This window comes from Pyrgilauda ruficollis, unplaced genomic scaffold (genome assembly GCF_017590135.1).
Source record: "Pyrgilauda ruficollis isolate IOZ18807 unplaced genomic scaffold, ASM1759013v1 scaffold4, whole genome shotgun sequence".
Classification (NCBI taxonomy): domain Eukaryota; kingdom Metazoa; phylum Chordata; class Aves; order Passeriformes; family Passeridae; genus Pyrgilauda; species Pyrgilauda ruficollis.
The window spans coordinates 11,508,302-11,532,884 of record NW_024525489.1 but is presented as its reverse complement, the minus strand read 5'-3'; the positions used below and the strand labels follow the sequence as shown (position 1 = coordinate 11,532,884).

Here is a 24,583-nt window from a genome sequence, read left to right as displayed (position 1 = left end):
CAGTTTTTGGTCACAGTCAGAAACAAAACAATTGAGGACTGACAAGATCCCCAGCACTTGGATATTTTAAATAATAGTGTTTTGCTGGGATAGCTATATTAACTACCAAATCTGAATATGTGGAAACAGATGCTGTTGCTTCCTTTTAGAATTTTGAGAAATGTAGTTTTATGTAATATTTTGAAAAGGTATGGAGAGTTGAAAAATGCAAAAATAAGAAACTCAGAATAAACTAGCATAAAAAAGCCAGTGTTCCATTAGGACATTGCAACACTTGTCTGATAGATCCAATTCAGCACTGATGCTGTCTGGGTTGTTTTTTGTGTACTGTGCTCATTTTATTTCAGTTCTTACGGAAGATACTTCTTGCTGTTGACTTCCTGATCAATGTCACGACAGTAGTAGTGACCATATAGCTGCAAAAGAGAATGGAAAGATGTTGGTCTATTTAAAAGAAAAAAGAAAAAGCATCTGTATAATTATTAACATTTACATATTAAGACTCAAAATGCTTTTGTTTAATTGTTTCCTTTTGTTTCATTATTTACAGAGAAAGTTAAACATGCAAAGGTTTATTCAGTAAGGTTTCCCATAGCAGAGAGTTCTTCTTGTATCGAGTGTTTGTTTGAAGAGTTTCAATTTTTGTCTTTGAAGAAACTAATAAATATAGACTAGTAATATGTTAGTTTTTTTCAGTGAGTCAGGTGCATGTTAATGTGAATTAACATGTGATAAAAGAAAATTGCAAGGACTGGAATACTGTCTACTAAAAAAATGCATAGGGTACTCTTCATCTGTGTTTTGAAAAAGCTTTACTACAGTAACTTAATAAACTTAATTCTTCTGTAGTAGAACCAAATTGTATGGCTAGAATTACAGAAAGACCAGTCTTTTAAGCTAACTGTAGGTAATGAGAAGATTTAATAATATTTTAGTATTTCATATTATATCAGTCGTAGTCAAGTTTAAAATCTGCATTTAGTAAATAACTTTTTTTCTCCTTCTAGAATTATAGTGAGGTATTTAAGATGTTTTTTTCTTTCTGAAAAAAACTTGGAGTACTGTTTCTGTTGTGATTGCTCTTGGAGATCATGCACTTGCATTCAGAATGCTGGAAAATGCAAGACATAGACACTGTGGTGCATTACATTATTTTAAAGTTGTTTCCTGTTTTCAGCCAAAAATTCTGGACATTATGGCTCGGGTCATATGGCTCAGGATGTTTTTACAATCTATTTTTTAATGTGTAGTTCTTTAGCCCAGTTAAATTTATTTTAAGCATTTTTCTATTCAAAGTAAAATTGAGAAGAGTTTTCAGGCAACATAGCTGGATAAAGTAGAGTTAAGGTAGCTGTTCCTCCTGGGCATATGAATCATAGGATTTGAGCAAAAGAGCACATTTACTTGCAGTTCATTTACTGAACTCTACAACATTGTTAACTCATTAACTTTCCAGAATCCCTTACGTGAAGAAAAAGAAGGGCATTGAGCAGCATTCCCTGGGTAATGCTTGGGTCTTGGAAATTGTGTTGAAGATGTAGGGAGGAGCTGAAATTTTCAGATATTAAAAAATCTTTAATGTTTAATGTTTTAATCATAGCTTGAGGAAACCTCAAAACCAACCAAACAACCCAAAATAATGTTTCCCGTCCCTCAAAAAAATCTTCTCAAGTCTCTCAAGCACTTAATTTCATTTTGAATTTCTTAATTGTGCAGATTTCCTACACCCGCCACTTTTGGATTTGTCTTTGAATGGAATGATTTGAGATGTTCATAGAGCAAACACCTTCAGCAAGTGAAGGGTCTTGGGGCTGAAAACACTTTCCATGACCAGTATCCACTGTGTCTTAGAAGCTCCTGAGAAAGTGACTTTGTACTGAACACTGCTGAAATGAGGATGCTGCTTTATGTGAGCTATCAATGGAGCTGTAGGTCCCAGCCTATCAAATGTCATTTTTCACTGAGCTAATGGTGGTTACTGTATAACTGCTGTTGTATTTCTTTACCTGTGTTTGTGCCTGGGTGCACATGTGGGAAAGAAAAAACTGCACCTTTTTCTGTGTTCAGATTCCTGTCTTGCTTTGTGTAAGTCTTTGCTATTATCAGCCTAATTATTGTTTATAACGTTTTGGGGGTTTTTTGAGGATTTGTTTGCTTTTTGGTGTTACCAAGCATGTTTGTATTGGTTTGTTCCTTAACTCTTTGTTGTTCTAAATTTTACCTGTTTTATTTAGTCTTTTTCAGATGCTTTGGAAGTTGGATGTTTAACGCAGAAACATTGTGAAAGAATTATTTATAAGCAGTTTTGTGCTGATTGGAAATGCTGTATTGGTTGGAATGATGCTGAACTGTTAGAAAACTCCAAAGTACTTATGAGAGGATATCTCTTCTCAAGGTTAAACATCCAAAGTGATGTTCTGAGCCAAGACTTAGTGTAATGTATTGGTGAAAACATAAGTTCATAACATTTTTGCAGAATAGCAAGAGAGTTACACTGTTTCTTTACTCTGGGATGGTTCTTTTGAGGATGGGAACCTCTCCTACCTGATAGATAGAAAAATCAGGGACAGGCATCCACCTGAGAGCTATTTGGAAATTGACCAAAATTCTGGGATGACCAAGATGAGCATGTAAACCTGCTTTTGCTAAGAGTAAGATAGTCTTGGGTGGTTCATTCCAATTTAAAAAGTGACTTTTTATGTGGGTTTTTTTCCTACTTACTTTGTCTTATTTTTCTGCTATTGTAACAGCAGGGCGGAATTGTTTTCTGACAGTGTAGGTAGATCTGCTTCCAGGAACGTTTTGTTTAGTTAACTGGCAGATTGTTCCTAGTGTAGGCATAATCTTAATACAATTCAAATTCCTGAGCTGAAGTACTCTTATTTCTAAAATAGGATCATGAGACGTAGCTGCATTTTCACAGCTGAGAACTGAAAATGTCTGTGTATAGTCAGTCAGGTGTAGAGGCAGCAGTGACCAGAGTAAGAGCCCCATTGCTTCTTGACTGTACAATTGGGTATAAGGCAGGCTAGGATGGAAGAAAGTGAATTCCCCATGGTGAATATCCAGGTAAACTTTTGGAGACTACTGAAACCTGTTTTAAATGGGGAAGAGGAAAAATGCCTGCTAACTTCCATACTGGTACCTTCTTTCAGATGTGTTTATGAACAATGTAGTTAAGATAGGATTACAGTCTCCTTGTCACAATTCTTCAGCTGCTTTTTCAAGAAGTGCCACAATTCTGTCATGGTGTGCAGTTTCAGAAGGATTCAATAACCAAGGAGTACAGAGAACCATAAAAGGGAGTTTGTCTCTCATTCGCAAAATGTCTCTCATTGCTGCTTTTTGGGGTTGTCTAGGCAGGTGAGAGATCCTGCTGGATAACCTTGTCATTACTAAATAGGACATAGCTCCTTACCCATCTCAGAATAGCAATGCTTTCTTGCTTTGTCCAAGGGATACTCTTTCCTCTTGGTTTTGGCTGCTTTATTTCTGAATCTAGCTTCCCATATTTTTAACTCATAGAAATTAATAATCAAAATAATGATTTGGATTCTAAGTCATCCAGTCAGATCTTTTGCATATAGTGCACCTTCAAGTGCCTTTCCGTATTTGGGATGGTCAACACTTGAAACTCCTTTTTGCTTGATTAATATTTGACTTGTTAGATGGAAAATGTAGACTCTACTACAAAGAACTTTGTTTTATAATTTTGGTGTTCTGCTAGCTTTTGGGAGAATACACATGGCACAATATTTATACCAGACTTTATTGGTGTGATTTGTAAATGCAACAACAACATTTTAAAACCAGTTTACATGCCTTGTCCTTTTAAATGTGACTTGACATAAACCCTTCCATCTTGGAAATACTTTGCAAAGCTGTTGCCCTCCCCCCACACAGGAAGAATTGAAACGTTCTAACCATTCTAAGGTACATAATGGCAGGCATTCCTAAGTATACTTGGAAAAAGTAAAAAAAGTATAAAAAAAGTAAAAAAGTATACATAGAAAAAGAAAAATTTTTTTATTAAAAAAATTTAATGCTTTGCTATGCATTTGTGTACAGAAAAGACATGCTGAGCTTAAAATCAGCAAGAATCAAACATTTTCCTACTTTCTATGCTAAATCTGGCAGTTCAGGTCAGGAAGTATTTTAGGAGGGTTTCTTAGTGAGGTTTGATATGTAATTACCCATACCTTTAAGTCCAGGGACAAAACAGTTTCTTTCTTGAGGTTTCTTCCAGCTGCCTTTTTTTTTTTTTTTCCTAAGAATGTTTTACTATTTAGTATCTCTTTACTGATCCTGTGGTAAATGGAATAACAGAAATGGAATAGATTTTTGAGTGGTGCTTGTCAGCAGAGCATTTATTGGAGTGTCTGATCTGAAGAAAAAGATAAAGTTAATATCTTACATTGTAAATCTCAGGAGGATGATTGTGTTGTTATAGGGCAATGTTAGTTACTACCTACAATATACAGGAAAATAATATCCTTGAGGAATTGGTGAAAGGTGGGTAGATCACAACTTTCAAGTTTTATTCCTACTTCACTAAAGGCTTCTTCAACTCTCAGAATTCCAAAATTTAATTGTCCTTTAAATAGTAGACTACACATCTTCTTGAAAAAGATTTTGAAGAGTTATCAGAGGAATGTTTGGTATATGATTTTGTTGCCGAGATTGTTTTTTTTAAAGGACAGAGTTGTGTATTCATGGGAATATGAACCATTTAGCTTTGACTGGAGGGCAACAAAATTTAAGTTCAGCTAGAAACCCAGATGAATCAGGTGGAAGTTCTCACAACCTGTCTTAGCTCATTTAAATGCACTGGATTCTTTTGCAGTTTATTTTAAGAATTGTTGGAGAAGGCTTTCAGTGAAAACTCCATCAGTGTTTTTGTGTGTTTTGTAAGACTCTGCTACTTCACTGTGTATTTTCCACATTCTCCCCTCTTACCACTTGTGTGTTTGTGCTCTTTTCTGGACTAATTGTAAACTGTATTGTCTTTATGTATTTAAAACATAAAAAGTCTTTCAGTCATGGAGTTTAAAAGGATGCTTTAGTGTACCCATTTGAAAAAAAAAGTAAATTAGGATCCAGCTACTTCATTGGGCTACATCAGCATGTCTTTTGAGTGTGGAAAGCTGCCAGAAGGGCATTGCCCTAGTACACTGTGTAGTTCATAAAGTTTGCCCTCTATTTTATTTAAAATTGAGGTAAGAACATGTGGCTCACTGACTGAAGTATCATTTTCAGCGGGTTACCAAAAATCTTCAGATGATAAGCAACATTTAAATTGTGGTGAAAATGAGAAGTCCAACACCAGAATACTGATGTTTTTAAAGCACAATCCCTTGTAGTAGCTGTAATCATAAAAAATGTTACTGATAACACTTTTCTAATTGAAGTTCTTAACCCTGGAGCATATAGGTATAGAATAGATGATTAAGTGGAAGATTTTGATTGCATTTGTGGGATATTTCATTTCAGATCTTAGTTCCCTTAAAAATCTCTTTCTGAATGCATGTGGCTTTCTTGTTGCCAAGTTCTCTGTAGGTCCACCTGCGTTTGCCATGCTCCACTTCTGCTCTATTATTTGAAAGGAATTTGGCATGCATCATTTATGAAGAATAATTGAATTACCTCAGTTTGAAAATATGAATAATTGTTTAAACTGCCCCAAAAAACTTGCCTATATTCCCTTTACAAGATTATAAATTACAAAGGGTATATAAATATCAAATATACAGCATATATGGAGTTAGTGAGGTGACTTCTGATTTAGAAAAGTAAAATGTCTTTTTTCAGAAGGTAGTGTACAGGATATATAAAACTTTCAAAGGACAACTGAGGATCTTATTAACACAGCCTAATTAACCTCCCTCCTGTACAAGGTGAAGCGTTAGATGCTCTGAATGAATGATGAAAAGTGTCAGGGAAATACAGAATTGGATCGATTTTCTTTTAATAATAAATAATCCTTCTAATTTATTTGGATGAAAGTAAACGTGTCTGCTATGGTTTTGCTTTTGCCCTGTGCCAGGATTCAGCTCACAGTGAATTCTTAGCAGAGGTCTAAGGCTTTGAAAATTGCTTTCTAATGGAAATGGTGACAGATCATTAACTACAGTACTATAAATGCATTGATTTAACATGAGTATAGTCATCCTAAGTTACAAAATGCATTACATCGTATGTGCTGAGCATATAGGGAGTATCTTTGTGTTTCTAACTAATTAATGACATGATTCATACTATGTTAATCTTTTTCAAACATAGGGCCCCTGACAATGTCGGACAGATATCATTCAGGGGCTGAGATATATTTGTACTCTAGTGACACTGTGATCCCACTGTAATTTGCTGTGCTGGAAGGGGACCAAGAAGCATTTAACATGCTGCATTTAATCACCAGTGCAATTACAGGGACACTGAAGTAGATACGTTTTCCTGCTACCAAGTCATAGCAACTTCTGAATTGTAACAAACCATTACTAGATGTGCTGGAAGACTTTAAGGCTTTTTTTTTTTTTCCAATAAAAATGCAGAACCTGGGATTTTATAGTCATGCTTAATTAGCATCTGTGGTTTTTAATGTCTCTAAAACTAAATGTCTAATGCACATATGCTGCATGAAAGCATTTTTTCTCCAATGTCCTTATTCCATCATCAAAAGACATATGAACAACAATTAGTTTAAAGAATTATGATTATTCTAGTGTTGTTTTTCAGGCATTAAGAATACATACTTGTATGTAGTAGTAGAATTTTTACTCCAAGGCAGCTGCACAATTCTTGTCATTGGTGAACATCTGTACTGATAATACTAGTTCACCATTACCGTAAAAAGTCTAGGTGGCATGCTAATACAGGTGAAGCTGAGCATTTTGTACTGTCCTTTGGCACTTGCGTACGGTAAAGTTTCTGGTATCTCCTTTTGTTTTTTGTCTTAAAGATGGGATGGGAGAGTTGTGAAGCACCTGGCCATCTGCTGGAAAATGGAGTATTCTGTTACCAAAACCTTCATTATTTATTAGGCGTGCCTGTCTAAGTTTCTTGGCAGAAGTTTGTTTTTGGAGATTGAGTCTCTCATCTTTGAATCTTGAGATCAGTCAAGTTTTGTCATACTTCTTTTTAACTCTCTTTGACCGCACAAAATTTCCGCATGTGATTTGTTCTTGAATCTTCAGAGTGAGATTGCCATTTGAATCTGTTTATTCTGATCAGCTGCTGTGCATCTAACAGTTGTGTCTTTGAGATTTAGGGCTAGAATTCACTTGCATTCTCTGAATATGATTTTGTATTGGTAGTCATTTACTGGAAAAGGGGGAAAGAAAACCAAACTTCCAATGGAGACAGAAAAGAATGTGCATTGATTTGGGTGGTTCCTTGCAGTGATATACTGTAAAATGGCAGGAAATATAAGGAATAATTGATAGGATAGAGCATAAAATTGAGTTTATGAGAGCAAGTGCTCTTCTTGGAGCAGATAAAGCCACTTCACACCTTCATAAGAATGTAGTGGAAGTACCATATGAAAATGGAATCAGGGAAGCAACAATCTCTTCAGTTTTCTTAATTAGTTATATATCAATTGTGGTACACGATATGAGCACGTGTAGGATTTGAAGTATGTGATTTTTGCTATTTAATGCCCATTGCTGGCTCTCAGTTTGCATTATGCACCTTTGACTGGAGATGCAGATGTGCATCTCTCTGAGATTGGGACATTATAGTGGTACACGTCTGTCTGAATGCTCAAATAGTTCCCTTTGCTGTGGCGAGTTGTAGGCACAACAGCACAAGTAAGGGGTGATGGTTCAGAGCCTCAAATGTGCATTTTATTTTTATCCTTACATGCAATTTATTTCCTGCTTAAAGTATAAACATGTTAGAACTTCCAGGATTTCCCATTTCTGTAAATTTCTTCCTCTTTCGAAGTCCCTATGTCATTGCTACTGCTTTCGTGGCCATGTTGTTAAGGGAGTGGGTTTTTTCCTTGGGCAGTGGAGGCAGTTTTAATGCCCTCACTGTTTTCAAACCAAACCCTGCAGAACTGTTGCCCGCAATCATTCTATAACCTCTGGGCTTGAAGTATCCTCTGCATTTAACTTAGTCCACCACTTGACCTTCTGAGCTTGCTTCACCTTGTGGTTTCCAATCTACATAATAATTTTGTATTACACTTTAGTTAAATGGTTTCTTTTTGACAGATGGAAGTACCTCCAAAGGGGGTTTAACTATATATTCTGCCTCAGTGATAATGCCATTCTATTTGACTTGATTTATCTATAAATATGAATGTCTTTCTGAATACCAGCTTAAATTATGTACAAGTAGAAATTATAAATTATCTGTATAAAAATTACTTTCTAGGGATATTGTACATATAAAATGTACATTGTGAGTAATTCTGGATGAGGTGCTGTTCAGCATGAAGCTGGCTTTTTATGAGAGAAGTCTAGGAATTACTATAATATGTGCAGTTAAAAACTGTGGTGATTTGATATCTGATTCAGAAGCATATCCCAAGCTAGCTGTGTCAGAAGGGTGTAGAAGTGCTGGGTGTCAACCTTAAGACTTGCAGTCTAAAACACAGAATTCTCATTGCCAGGACTAACTTAGAATTCTAGCCTTGCTGTGCCTTATACAGCACTACAGTCATGATATTATGTGTTCCTAGAAACAGGAATTGTATTGCCTTCCCTAAAAGTCATCCATGACCGTCTTTTTCCTATGAAGTGGAAACAGAAGGCTGTGTCGTGATTAAGACTTAGATATTTCAGAACTTTGAGTGTTTCAAATGAAATTGTCCCTAGAAAGAACAGATATTGCAGATGTATGATATATTTGAGAAGGTTGTTAGGAACAAAGAAATTTTACATTTTTGTTTTCCTCCCTGGCACTATGAGCTTCTGGTGAATTCTGGAGTCACTGAGAAATAATTAAACCAGTGATGTGGTTAACATGTGCTTTGCAGGAGAACAGCAATGTGCAAGTTTGCTCAGTTTTAAGTCTGGTGAGTGAACCCTTGCCTGCTGTAAAGAGGAGATCCTCTTAGCAGTGACAGGAGTGATTTGCAGTATAGCAAAAGGCTGTCAAACATTTTACTTGTCATACACTGACCTACAAAATTTGATGTACATAAATGCATTTTCTTTATAAAAGTTTTGCTCCAATTAAATATTGCATTTTCATAAAGAAGCTGACTTGATCGATGCTGTTTCTCTGTATTTGCTGTTTCCTTAGTTGTAGTGTAGTGCTGCTGTGTGTATCTGCTCTCACATAAGTGGCTATGTAAAAGAAACTAATAAAAAAACTGCTCAAGGTTCAGGTTCTCATCCTAGTAGCAGCTTCAGACTGACTTGGATGCCTTGAAAAGGCATATACAAGGATCGACAGGAAAGTGATCCTTGAAACTGTAACAGTGTTACTTGGCTTACAAGGTCACTTGTCCAATAGTGCTGTCCTTTCAGAAAATTTGATGCGGTTTTGTGTGTTGGATGTACAAGGCAGCCTTTTTTTCTTTTTCACAGAGCTCTATGTTGTGTTTGTGTCTGTGTTTCCCATTGTGGGTGTGCTGATAAGTAAATACTATATGGGGCTTTGGATTGATATTTAGCAGCTGAGATGGTTGATTATACCACTGAAAACATTTGTCGTTGCCCATTCCAATGTCATTAGTATGAACCAGCTGAACTCTGCCTTTCTTTTTCTTTGCTGCCCCTGGGGTTTAATGACTTTGCAGAGAAGGTCCTGCCTGGCATATTGAGCTGCTCCAGAAGGTCTAACCCATAAGCAGTGAGTACTGAACTGCAGCACACTGATGCTGTAGGTGTTGACTCACCATGCTGTTTTTAATTGCAGTTCTCTTGAAGTTAGATAATCTGTGTAGACCGTCAACCCATTGAATCTTTGGGTATCTACCAAGCTGATGATATATTTGTATGGCTACAAAGGCTGTTCTGCTTTTCTTCTTTCTTGGAAATTAACTTTTCTCCTGTGCGCATGCTGTTTCCATTTAAAACTAGCTTTCATGTTTCTGTAGCTCTTGCTATAGCTGGCAAATGGTTATGTCTCAAATCTCCAGTGATATGTGTTCTTATAGAATTTTTGAGCCTGATGTAAACCAGCTTTCAGATGTGCATGAATTGAAAACCATCTCTGATGTTTTGGTGATACCAAGATATGATTGATCAGGTCTGGATTTACTTTGTTACTAGAAAGTAATTTAAAATAACCATCTGCAAATTCAGGCGGGGGAATCTATAATTCTGATACATGTTCATTTGTGATACAATTGCTTTGAAAAAGTTGTCAAATTTTTTTGTCTCAAGGTAACAAGCAGTTTTTTATAATTGATGTGTTGTTAGACTCAGATATCCTCTCAAAATTCCCTTTGTGTTTGCTTGGAGGTAGAAAACAACTGTTTTGGTAGTCTCAGTTGTTTCTTTGTTTGTATTTTCCTAGAGAGAAAGGTGCAACTAATTTGGCTAAATTATATGTTCCAGCTGGAGGCTGCCCTGGGGAGGAAGAAAGGACTTAGGGGCATGGACAGTTTTGGTACAACCTTGCCTGTTAATGGATACTTTCAGACTTGCCTAGGATGGTGTTAATGCCTGTAAATAATGGCAGAGATGATTCAGGAATGCTGAACAAATCAAATATTGGGCAGTGTGCACAGAAACCAGTTCATTTTTACCTAAAGATAATCCAACACATAGAGAACTTTTGAGAATATTCTCCAGGTCACTTTGTAAAGGACATGTGGTGTTAGAAGAGAACTTTTTGTAAGCTGGGGGCTTTGGGTATTTTCATGGGAGCCCTAGAGAGGTCTTATAACCTTTTTTTGATAAGGCTACTGACTTTCTGATGTTTGAACACCTGTGACATAATTGCATATGCACTTTGTAGACATCTGGGAGGCTTAAGATACTGCTGCTGTTCTCCTGCTGTTATTCTCTCAGCTAAAGGTTGCTGCCCTTAAAGCTGAACCACCCTTGTGGATCCTAGGAATTATCCTAGTCCATGTCAGTGCAAAGTCAGCCAGGTTATTTTAAATTACTGCTGAATGCAGCTGAGGGTAGTAATGAACAGCTTGATGTAATAACTAGTTAAACCATTCCATCTAGACTTCCAAGAGCACATCTGTCTGTGTCCTTATAAGTAGAATACTTTAATCTCTCCATTGCTGTATTGTATTCAGGATTTGTCAGGACTGCAGAGCTGTTGCTATGGGGAGTCTGCTATTCAAATGGAATGTATTGGTTCTTCCTATCTATCATAGTTATCACATTGCAATACAAAGATTAGAATGATGAATGTGTAACGTATACATTGAATGGTCAAATAAGTTTATTTTCATATATGAGGTAAATGTGTAGAAGTCATATTTTGGAAACTCTTGGAAAGAGATTACTGTACAAAGTCTTTTTCCGTACTCTCATTTCTAGTGCAGCCACTTCTAGCCACTTACCTTTGATTCCTAGCCATTTAAGTTCTTACGTTCTCTGTTACCCTTGCTTCATTGCCCCCAAAACTTCCCTGTATTGATTAGAAATATAATGAATTTTTTAGCTCTATTTTTTTTTATTTTTTTGCCCCAGGTCCAGCAAGACTATGAATCTCTGTTCCAAATGCTTTGCTGGTAAGTGCAGTAAAAGGTTTTGTGTTTCCCTTAGATTACTGAAACCACATTGTTGGCATCTTCCTTAGGATTTATGCATGGGTTTCTTTTCCTTCAGTGTGTACATGTAATCAGATTTTCCTCACTTTGGTGCTTTCTTTATTTGCTAATCAAGAACCTCTTGTGTAAATGTACCCATCAAACTTAGTTCTTGAAGTTTAGGGAATTTAGGTACATCCTTGTACTACATAGCTTCACTGCCAGCACAGCTCCTGTATAGATGATGTGGTTTCCGCAACACATAAGTCTGAATTGTAATTTGGAATTTTGTAGGATTTATTTTGTAATAACTTCTGATATATAGAATGAATTAAAAAATTAAAAGGAAAAGTTGGTATAGAACACCTTCTTCCATTTCCTCTAACTTGCAGCCCTTGACCATTAAATGATCAGTAAGTCATCAGTAGGCTGTTCTAATTACTTCATATTATTTTCTTATTGTAAGGTCATTGCTATTGTGTAAAATCTCAGGAATTGTTTTTGAATTGTTTTTGACCTTTTGCTGCTAGCAGCTTCTAGCTTTGCCCTTCTGAATTAATTTTTTGGTATTACATAGTATTGTAAGCTTAACTTTTAATTGTAATTAAGGTCCTGTCATAACTCATGATTTTTAACTGCCTTGGGGCAACAGATAAAATTTTTAAAGGTCCAGCTTTTTTTTTTTTTTTAACTTTAAAGCTTATTTAGCATTTTTAAAGCAAAAAATTAATTTTCACTTAGATTTCAGATCTTGGGTTCAGCATCACTTCATTAAACAAACACTTGGGAAATAAAGATTGCTAAAAGGTTGTTCAGCAAAATGTATTTCTCTGGCTGTTTTCCAAAGGCATGGGTCTCTGGAAATGGTACATTGAAGAAAGTATAAGTAATTTCTTGTACTCTTTCCCTACTGACCACAGTCACAAACAAATCTTTGATTTGACTCAGTAGGACTGTTTTGTTCGTATTAGCATTGTAAGTAATTTGTGTTTGTATGCTCAGCAATGCAGGTGTTCTGATTCTGAGACATCAAAACAGCCCGTCCCTCATTTGCTGAGTTTAGCAGAGTACCCAACACTTCACACCCAACAGACTAGGCATTAGGCAGAGCATCTTTTCTTTTGGTTTTTACTGGTTTGGGGTTTTTTTTTATTTGCTTGTAATTTTGTTTCTTTTTAAAGAGAAGACAAGTTCTTGGCTTCTATTGTGCAATTTTTCTGAAATGCTATTACCTCTGATAAAGTTATTTTTTCTCTGCTGTAAAATTTTGAGATGAGACCTTGTGTGATTGGCGGGGTGGGGGTGGGAGAGCTTATGTTTTTAAATTTCCAAGATGTTCCTTAGAGCCTGTTTATTTTAATGACATGAGTCTTTGCAAGAGTTTTAGTAACTTAAAGAGCTGCTAGTGGTTGGAGTAAAGGTACTGTAGAAGATACTGTGGAAAAAGACAAGTTTACTCTATCTTATTTAGATCTTAACTATCGTTGCTTCAACAAGTAGTATTAGAACTACTCCAACTCCTTTGGAGTCATAACTCAAAACCTTTCAGTGTCATCATTCCAGCATAAAAGTGGTTTTCTATTTTTTCTTTTTTTCCCCTGTTGTTACTGAAATATTTTTAGCATATTTTCTATACTGGGTTTCTAGCTATATACTGATATAGAAAGACATGTACTCCTGTTTCTGTAATTTGAACCACCACAGGCAGCAAGATTCTAGGCAAGTAAGGTGTTGAAAGATGTTTTTCACTGTTTCAGGCACTCCGGAAAAGGGATGTGAAAACTAGTTCCTCTTTTTTATCTTTTAAAATGGCAGGTTATTTATTTAAATGTGTTGAAGCAGAGGGAAAATTTCAAAATACTATTTCTCTTGACCATCATTTCCTTTTTCTTTTATTTCAGAAAAAAGAAATCCACACAATGAAAAAGGTTAGTAACTCTTTAAATTACTTTTTTTGTTCATTTTTTTCTAGACTGAAGAATCCAGTCTTCCTTTAAAAAAATATTAATTTGAGACACACACTGCAGGAAAGACCCTTACATTTGTGTAAGCATTCCTTTCTTACATATATCAGGGGAGAAGGGCAACAAGTCCTCAAGGGGTGAAACATTCTGTTTACAATACAGTATGATTTATTCATGGAACCTCCCTATCTTAGCAAGTTTTTCAGACTTTCTGAGCTATCAACAAGTTTGTAAATACATGATCATGAAGTTTTCTTTGCTTCTGCATTTCCTGGCTTCCCCATTGTTCTGGTTCTGCCAGGACAGGGTAACTTTGTGTAGGTTACAGGAGGTTATTCTGTACCATCTCACCTCATTGCCAGGGGTGGGGGAAAAGGGACACTCCTCCAGGGAGAAGGGGTTGTATTCCAGTCAAGAAAGTCTGGCAGAGAGAGTGGTTTGTTAGCACTAGTTCTGAGAATTTTGCATGTGAACCACTCTCCTCTCTCTGGTACATTTTTGTTACTAATATTGTTGCTGTTAATGTTTGTTTTCTTATCTCATTGCTGTTTCCAGTAAATTGTTGTTATCTCAGCCTGAGATCTTTACCTTTGTGCCTCCAATTCTCCTCTCCAGCCTGCCACAGGAGAGGGGGAATTGAGGGAGCAGCTTGTGGTTTGGAGTTTCAGTGGGACACTAAATTTGGGAGTACCATTCCTAAACAATGACACCCATCCCTTGGGGGGAAAACATGGGCAAGTTTGACATAAATCAGATTAATTAGCCCAGAACTGGAGCAAAGGGTAATGTCAGTTTGCCTTATTGTTTGACCAAGTGCTTCTGTTTTCTAAATTTATTATCAAAATAAATTCACTGGATTTTCACCCACATTTGTCCAAAGATGAGACAAACTGCGAAAGCAACCAGATAATATGGCAGGGAGACTGACATTGCTTGTTTTGGTTATCTTTTGTACTTTTTTCTTACATTAAATGTGGGAATAGTGCTCACAAGTTATTACAGAGGTAAGTTGTTGGCAAGAAGTGATAAGTGTATGGCAAGAATGGGCTGCATACTGCACAGATACATGCAGCCCTTTGCCTGTAACTGCCCAGTGTTTTCATCCAGATCCAGAAAGTTCGCTATGCTCTTCTGTACAACCATAAAATTGCTGTTCATTTGCCACAGACTAGTTCTTAGCTTGCCGATAAGGGTTGATAAATACTGCAGAAGAGCTTGAAGTTAGCTACCCTCTTCAGCTGTCTTTGCCTCCTCTTCATACCATCTGCTTGTTCCAATAAGGAATACCTGACTTGCTGCACTTAAACCCTGCAGAAGCAACAGACTCTAAAATGTTCAAGAGCTTCTCTGAAATAATTTCAAATTAATTGTACTTCTGCAAAGTACTTCACAACATTCTGTCTCCAATTCAGTGCTGACCATGTGTAATCAATGCCTCAGAGTCTCCAGATAGAGAACAAGTGTAACCCTACATATTTAAGTGCTTCAAATAAATACGCTCTTTAGATGGTAAAAACGTAGTTGCTTCAGACTTCCCATGCATCTAGAATACAAATGCAGTAGAGTGGTATGTGTTTTGTAGGTATTTTGGTGTTTATTTTTTTGGTCAGAATATAGGTTGGTAAGTAAAAAAACGTAAATTATGGCCAGAGTATCTCCCTTAGTGACACCACATCTTTCAAGAATGCTGCAGCCTTTCTTCTTTCAATATGGTAAACTGTGAATTCTGAGTGATTAAATACAGGACAGTGATGAGTTAAAATTTTCAAAAGTACTCTTTATTAACCTGTCTTTGCTCCCATTAGGTTTATGGAAGTTCTAGTATCACCTTCAGGTAGGGACATTGTTTGAGTACCTTTTGAAATGCCACTTGATAAAGTAGAATCTTTCAGGCAGGAATTCTGCATTCATGGAAACAGCACCTGGTACCTCAAGAATTCAATTTTAATTGGAACCTCTGGGAACAGTCACAGAATGAACTATTACAGAGTAAGAACAAAAATTTAAATAGAGAAAATGATAAGACTACACTTTCTACTTACATCACCCCCCAGAAATGCAGTCTGTCTTTAATCCATTTGACTGTGAGCCTGGAAGGCTTAATTCGTGTTATGTTCTATCAGCCACGGAAGGAGAGGTACAGGAAATGGATTTCAGCTTTTTCTGTAGTGTGCGAAGATAAAGGTAAGCGCAGCGCTGGATGGTTTGGTGGAGGGATGTAATAGCAAAACTGGAAGTATAAGGATAAGATAAAATATGGTTAGAGTATCCATGGATTTGTGAATCAAAATCATAGGTATTCTGTCTGAACATGCAATTGAAACTTCTAGAGGAGATATCTATCCCTTAATTCAGCTGTGTAATATTTTTATTCATGTTGTGCAAAGTACTAGATCAGCGTCACTGAAATTGAAAAACTAACTCAGCCATAGAACCCAAGAATGGTCTGAGTTTTAGGGGCTTCAACTCATAACTTATTTTTAGGCTGAAGTAAAACATGTTTTTTTAATTACTGGGTTCTTGATGAGTAAAAAATTAGAAATTTTTAATCTTCACTATAGTAGCAGAAAGTTGGTGTTGCTAGAACCACATCTCTATTTTCAATACATTTGCTTAACTCTATGCTAGGTTATTATGAAATTTTGAAACTTTGATAGTATTTTTTATGTTCCTGACTTGAAAAGATCTAATAAGGAGTGAAAAAGAAAAGTAGACATTAACATGTACTATCTGTCATCTGAATCTAGAAGTGTCAGATTATTCACCTATTGCCTGAACTCAGATATCTGACTATAGAGTTACTTCATATTTTTGCATATCTTAACCTTCCTTTGTTGAGCAGATCTTTATTTTGTCATGCTTGAATCACACACAGTTTTTGTAGCTTACAAAATTGGCAGGTTTTTGTGTCTCAGAGTTATTGAATAGTACAATTTCCTTTTCTCTCAGTTTTTGTAAATCTTGGGAGCTCTTTAGAACTTGTCTGTTATTGCTGCCACCTCTGGCAGTAATGACTCCTATTGTAAGCATGAGCTGGCAAAAATCAGCGTTCCTGCCTAAATAGATTTTGCTGTTAATTAACTGCTGATTTGATTCTTAGTTAAGCTTTCAGCTTGCTTACTGGAAATCTTTTCAGCACGTGCATCTTGCATGTTGCTAGTTCAAATTATGCTTTTTTTGCTGTACCATATTGTATGGTAATTACTAAATTATGTTTCGTTCAGCATTGTGTTCATAAAGTTTTCAGTCCTAAATGAATGATACAAGTCTTATGTTTGTATTTTTCATACACTTGTAATTTCTGATGTCAATCCACAAGTTTTAGTACTTTGTTAGAAAAGCAGCAACAAGTGTTTCCAGAAATTTTCTAAACACCACTAAGAACTAGTTTCCTTTACCACTACACAAGACATTTCTTTTTTCAGTATGGTATTCCCTTTATTGGCTCCTAATAGAAGCCAGTGTCTCAGCAGGTTGCTTCATTAGATTAGAATTTGCTGCTGTATTCACATCTTTGTGTTTTGAAGTACATGGACTGCTTGCACAAGAAATGACCCTCACTGGCTAGAGTTTGAAAGTAGTCAAGCTTCATCTTTAATTTCTATTACACAGTCAAGCTTGCAGCTAAATATTTCTTTGGAAAATTGTATGGCCATTACAGTGGCAACAAAAATGTTTTGTATTTCTAGAGCACCTTCTAGTAAAGAATGTAAAACATTTCAGATATAACCATAGATATTGTTTGGCATACATTCAGTTTCTTTTGCTCTGTACCCAGAGAATTTCTAAATGGGTAAACCTGGTAGGAAAAAGATGTCTTAGCATAATCAGTAAGCTTGAAATGTGAGATGTGTGCTAAGCTTGAAAAAGAGAGTCACCATGAAATGGAATTAAGAAAAAAATTGGATAAACTGCTTCAGTTATTTATACACTTGATTTGCACTGCTGATCCCAATCATTCCTTTTACTCTGTTAGTACGTGTTATTTGTTGGCTTTAAAAAAATTTAAAATCTGAGTAGTAGCTCTGTTTGGATTGTTAAAACGGGAATATATTGTGGAAAGGTTGGGAAGGGATTTTTACTTGACTCCTTTTAACCCTAACCTGTCTTAAATGTTTAGAGGGAAAATGCACATCAGGAGAAAATTAATTTATTCAAATACAGTTGTATGATCTAAGCTTAGGACTAATCATTTTACATTTGTCAAAAGGAAACATCAACCAAATCATCTAGCATATTTATATAGTATCTTCCTAGGTCTCAGTATATACAGGAGGACTGGAAATTTGGGAGAGAGGGATACCTGAAGCTTTCTAGCCTTTCTGGAGTTAAAATACAGATCACATGTTGAGTGAAGTTAGTAAAACACTACTTGAGGTGTCCATATCTACATTGTCATGGCATGGAAACTGCAGAGTACAGTGCTCCTGTGTTGCTTTGTGTCGATACTGATATGATTTGGCTGTGCATTGTATAAAAAGGTGTGGAAGACACTGAGTAGAAGGCGCAACCCTCACCTTCCTGGGACCTGGCTATGTGAAGGCATTGTGTTCACAGCAGTGCAATGAAGCATGTCAACAGGGCCAATAGCCAATGGCTCAGCTGCTGGTTTGGTGTGCTCAATTATTTTGTCCCTTTTCATCCTCCTTTAAGTTCCCCTGGATGAAGTAGTGGGAAGGGGCAAGCACTGATGGAGGACAGACCCATGAAGTTTCTATGCAATTTTTAGTGGAAGAAAGAAATTCTTTCGCAGCTGCCACTCAAATGTTGTGTATTGAGGTAGGACAGGTTCTTCTTTTTCTCTTTTCTTCTTTCTGGCTTCTTTAAGTTAGTGGGGCATTATCCTGTCACATAAGGGGTTTTTTACCAACACAGTCTAGTAAAATTTAATGCCTTTTAATTAATTAACTATTGTTATTTTACAGTCAATCAATCTTATCAGCAAACTACCCTGTAGGACATTAGTGGCTGTTGCATTGCATCTTGCAAAATTCAATCTAGTAGACTGGGACTCATTTGTTAAAAATATGAATTACACTCACACAAAAATATGACCTTTTCTCAGTACTGGCTACTTGAAAAGACTACAAAAGAGTTTTAATTTAATTTTTTGCTCTGTCTTGACAAGACATCACTGATGTTTTCCATGTGTTTTCTTATCTCAGGGGGTTGCCAGTCCCATTGTACAGATTGATCTACAAGCAAAGAAAAGTGCTCAAGCCCTTTTTTTCCTCAGATTTACATTATTTTTAATTTTTCGTGGCTTTGTTTTCTAGTATGTTTTTTTTTCCTTTATGGTAAAGCCAGTTTCTTTCTCTTTTCTTAATATCTTGTTCCTATTCTAACTCGTAACCTTTCCAAATGACTCGTTGAAGCACTGGCTGTAATTTAGTCTCTTGTGTATAGGTTCTGTGTTGATGTAAAAAAAATGTTTAGAAATACGACTTAATTGCCATGATGTTTGCACTTTGCCAGCATGAAAGTGGAGTTACCTACTGAGGATGTGCAACCCACGGGTTTAATTTATTTAACTTCTTTATGACTCCATTCCCTTATAAATGTGTGCATAAGATAGAAGAAGAAATGTTATTCTTTTTTTTTCTAATTTAGCAATTTGCTTGATTTATGGAAAAGTCTGTGCTCTGTTTTGTGTATTTGCTCATTTGGAACCCTTCTATAGTTTATAGAGACACTAGTGATTTGTTCCTTAGCCTCCCTGTGGAGTTTGTTCCATATTACAATCTAATTCCATGTCCGTGTCGTGCACTCCTGAGCTGTTAATTTGTACATTTCGATGCAGTTTGTTTCATCGTGTTTTTGTAATCCAAACTGAATCTAACGAGCTGTGTGCTTTGGGGACCCAGCCTTGCCTTGCCAATTAGAACAAGTGGTTACTGAGAGAGAGCATGTTTTAAATAAAACATGGCACCTCTGCATGGGACCAGCAGCATTCGGGGAATAAAAAGAGGATATTTAACTCTTTCTGCCTGAGAAGAGAGGGCAATATCAGAATGTGCACTTTAGAAACATTCAGCTCATTCCTTTAAAAAGTGTTATGCACATTCATGGTCCTGTCTTTTAAATAAAATGTAGTTTGCCATTGGAGATGTTAGGCACTACTGCCTGAGGAGTATTTAGAAATTCATAAGGATATCTGTCGAGCTGACTGCATGTTTTCTAGGATTCTGATTGTTAATGCCACATCAAAATTATACTGGACTAGCAGCTACCTTTTTCCTTTCCCTTGTACTGCCACACAAGAGGCTGAGAGAGAGCAGGATGAGTGCCAGATGGTTAAAGAGCTGATTTCAGAAGGTATTTTACAAGGGAAGGAGTCTAGAAACAACATTTATTTTATTAGAGTGCTAAGGTTATGTGCTAGGTGACCAAGAGGAAGTTACCATTTTGAGGTAGCTGGGAATGTGTGTGTTTATGATCAATATTTGTGATCATTGAAGAAATTATCTAGCTTCTACTGATCTTCAAACTAACTAAACCTGCTGGTGAATTCAAGCAAGACACAACAGTGATTTAGGAAGTGAACTCTATTTTGCAATTCTTTCTTGGATTCCACCCCCAGAATTTCCTTTCTTCTGTCATTACTATTAACTTGTACGTCTACACACTTGAGCATCTCCAAATGGAAGTAGTTAGTTACTGTCCAACAGCAACTCTTAGCTTAGGACAGTGAGAAAGAATTTAGGTGAACAGTCGTGGCAGCTAATTCAGACAACATTCAACATACACAAGCGGGGCAAGACCAAGAGCAACCTCCCTTGTGAAAACCTTTTTGTTGAGCAGCTAGCTGTAAGGGAAGTACGGCTGTTTACTAAGCTGATTTAAGCTGTTAGGGAAAGCAGGTATATGGGACAAATGTGATCTGGATAATAGAATGAAATGTAACTGATGACTTTTCAGTTCTTCATCCATTTCATATGAAAGAAATGTGATCTAGCAGCTAGACAGCTAGCTAGGATCCTGACTTGATTTCCTTTTCACAGTCAGTGAGGATTTCTTTGTGATACTAGACAAGTTGGGGTTTTGTCTTGCACTTTTGTTCCTCATCACTTACTGAGAGGGGATACTATTTTTCTGCTGATTTTGGACAACCTGATTTTGGACTTGCCTTTCATGCCCTTGAGAAATGTATGCAGATAGGGACCTTTTGTTCCTTTATTTTGTCTTCGCCTTCAGAAGTCTTAGGCAAATTGGAATTTCTTTTCTGTATGTGTCTTTTCTGCAGTTGAATTTATCTTCTTCATTTTCTTGACACTCTTACCTTCAGTACAGTTTGTTTCTCTCTTAATTTAAAGGAACTCCTACTGCAGTGGTACAATTAATGCATACCATTTCATTTAAAAATTTAATGATTTTTCTTTTGGACCCTGCAAACATGCCAGTTGTTGTTTATTCATACCAGTCTTCTTATATGTATTGCAAAACGTTCTCACAAAGTTTGTCACCAGAGGGCAAACTGCTCATGCAGATTTAGTCAATACAACTATAATTTCCTGGCTTTTTAAAAAAAGCCCAACAGTCTATGAGTGAGTTTCCATGTGGTATTAATTAAATGAGAAGTTTAATGACTGTTGTCTTCAGACATAAAGAAGTTACAATTTTACGCTGAATGAGATGGAATTTTTAAGAGGTAAAATTTAAACTGTTGGACTAATTTGCAAGCATTGGGGGGAAAATACCCCTTTAGATAATCCTTTTCCTTGCTATCACATTAAATATCCCTTACTAAATAAGTGATTAAATATTACTTAATTGTTAATCAGGGAGAAAAAGTAGCTTAAAACAGTTTTCAGCAGGAATGTCTTTTTCCTTAATTTTAAGTAGATGACACTCATTTTATGGGGGCAGGTGTGTGTGTAATCCTGTGCTGGAGATACAGATAAGGCCTTTCTTGAGAAGTCACCTGAAATAACTATATCTCTGGTAGTTCAGCCTGTAAAAAGTTGTTCCTTTCCTTTGCAGAAAGCATAGGCTGTTGACTGAATCTGGCACTGAAGATTTAGGAAATGACAAGACAGGTTATAGTGCTGTAATAATTAATCCAATCTGTGTGTATGCATTGTAACTGTCTTTTAATTATGATAAAAGGATCAGAGTACAGGAAAGCACAAGATTACTGGCCTAATCTCCTGGTTTAAATCACAAGTCATTAAATGTCATCTAGGTAAGCTCTGTTTGCTGAAAATTTCTCCTTTAAACAGCTACTCTCTCTTGATGTGAGGTTGCTTGGGGTTCTGAATGCACCATGGTTAGTAGTATTTCTAATGATTAGGCCCCCTTACTATTAAGTAACATTAAGGTATGCCTTCTTAATTGCAACATTATAGAGATGACATTTGCACATTGAGCTGAATAGAGAATAATTATTTTCTTTAGAGAATTTCTTTAAAGAACTCATTAGCCCCCTAGTGCTTCAAGAAAACAAGTAATTTACCATCTTGACATTTGTGTGAGTCAGAGGTGGTGATATTCTTGTTCACTGTACATAGATAAGAATCTAAAGCACAAATACCAAACATCCAAAGATATCCAAATATCCAAAGATATTTGGTATCAACTTTGAGAAGCCTTGTAACTGCAGTCCTTTCTTAATCTCCCTCCCCCAAGACATAACATTTTTTGATGCTTTAAGCATTAAAAATACTCACCTCCATAACTCTATGAAACTGCAAAAGTATTTAATGCTTCTCTTGGTGAACCTAAGAATAACTTTGAACATTGAAAATAAATACAATAAATACATTAGAAAAGTCTTGTCAAAATTCTGTGGCAGAGAAAGCAGGTAGAATTTAGTTATCTTTGATTTTGCTCTGGAGTGATCCTTGGGGTTAAAGTCAAGAGCAGGAAGGGGCTTTGCTTTGCTTTCTGTAAAATTCCAATTGCACATTTTGAATGTCTTTCATTCTATCCAGCAAGGAAGTTAAGGGTCCTCTAAAAGAGAACCTCTGTGACTTGCATACATTATGAAAGTAATTTAAAATTAAATCAAGAGGTCAGATCACAAGTGTAAAAAATTGATTGGATTGGGCACTTCTTTATTTCAGACTGCTTGACTTTTCAAGCTCAGTGTAGGATTTTGTAATGCCACCCCCAATCTTCTGGTATAAATAAATGCAGTTATGTGAAACTATTAACTATTAATGGGCCAAAGTACTTGGAAGCCATGACTCAGGAGTGTTGATACTGAGCTGTTGGGTTGCAGTCAGGTTGGACACAAATGCTCTGTCATGGTTGATCAGAAGTGCTGAAGCTGAACAAGCAACCTGACTGGGGACTTTCTATAGAGTCCATCTTCTGAGATTGCTCTTTTCTTGCTGCAACAAAAGCAGCTCTAATAATAGTCTTCAGAACATAATGCAAGATTTTTTTCTCTCCCCTATGCATTACGGCTTCTGATTAGACAAATGTGGGATGAGGCTCTGGTTTGTATATTTTTAACTACTAATGTTATCCACATCCTAGCTGTTCATTACTTGAATAAGTGAACAGATGAATTTCATGATGTGCAAGGTTAATGATCCAATGCATAAGGAAGAGCTTGGAGCTTTCTAAACATTTATTTTGTATTTACGTGCATTTATCTACATTAATAGTTTAGCAACATTGGTAGCATTTTTATTATGTTTCAGCTCCTAAATAACTGGAGCTTTTCTATTTTGGGATTGGGGATTTCTGTATAAAAGGTCCCATATAAGGAGAGCAAATTATGAGCAGACAATAGATGTCATGGGAGGTTGGTAAGCATTAGAAATGACCAAAAGTACACTTTTACATCTCAAATGATTGCTCAAAGTTGACATGGTATTCACTGGAAGTTGTTTGTGGTGAGCTCAATCAGCAATAAAAGACTAATTTCTTTTTTGGTAATTGTGTAAGTTATAAGCTTTGCTCTTTTAACAAAAGATGCTGGAGTTTTGTCTTCCATCTTGTATTTTGCTTCAGAATAGGAAAAAAACCCTAAAACTTCAAGCACTTCAGAGGGTGTTTGTGGACGTAAATACCAGTCTGGCTTATTTCCAGGCTGAGAAGGAAATACACTGTGCTATTTACCTTTGTGTTCTAGCAATGTTTAGTATAGCATTACTGGTCTTCATAAACAAGCTTTCATCCTCCTCTGTTGACATGTCTTGCCCTGCAAAATGTGAAGAAATAGAAAGTTGATCCCAGTGTAGGTGAATGCAGTCTTTCACCATGACATTTTCTGTGCCTCAGCGAAGTCAGTGCTTAGCTTCAAGTTCTCAGGAGAACTGCCATCTGCTGAAACACTTTGAGCAGCAATTTGAAAGGTAGACTTTGACAATGCTGGCTTCTTTTTTTTTTCCTAGGGACTCAGTAGTATCTAGACAAAATTGGGATGGGTGTAAGTAATCCCAAAAATGCAAATGCATATAATAAATGTTGACATCTACTCAATTGACACAGATAAGTTAATGTTTAGAAATTGCTCAAACATTATTCTTCATTCTGAAGTGCTTCTATTAGTGTCCATACTTACTATTTCAAAAGAGTTAAAATTATTGTATAACTGGAAACTTATGACTGTAAACATTTAATGTAAGGTAGACATAGCAGTGACTTGTTTGGATAATCAGCACATTATGAGAATCACAGCTGATATGTGGCTGCAGCTAGTGTTCCAGTATGAATATTTTCTTTTTTTTCTAAATGAGCTCTCAAATCTGTGCACAACTGAATTGTAAAAAAGAGTATGTCTGAGTCCAAAATCAAGACGGCTGGTAATATTCTCCAAATCAATACATCTGTGAGCTGTGGGTAGCAGTAGGTCTCCAGTGCATTTCAGTCCTCTTTTTTTCCCCTCTTTTTTTTTTCTTTCTCTTTCTTTGACAGGAACCTGGTACGCTCTAGCTGAGGAAGAATATATAGGAATATTAATCTAATAGATTTAGAAATGCAGAGTGCTGAAAGCTTTCGTAAC

General features: G+C 36.3%; 1 protein-coding gene across 1 annotated transcript in view; it reads left to right on the top strand.

Moving 5' to 3' along the window:
* Window positions 1–24,583, top strand: part of ZFAND3 (zinc finger AN1-type containing 3) — a 133,796-nt gene that overhangs the window by 21,724 nt on the left and 87,489 nt on the right. Inside the window, exons 2-3 of the mRNA XM_041476775.1 lie at window positions 11,607–11,647; window positions 13,567–13,593. Of these exons, the coding sequence (XP_041332709.1) occupies window positions 11,607–11,647; window positions 13,567–13,593 (68 nt within the window). The remainder of the gene's footprint in view (window positions 1–11,606; window positions 11,648–13,566; window positions 13,594–24,583) is intronic.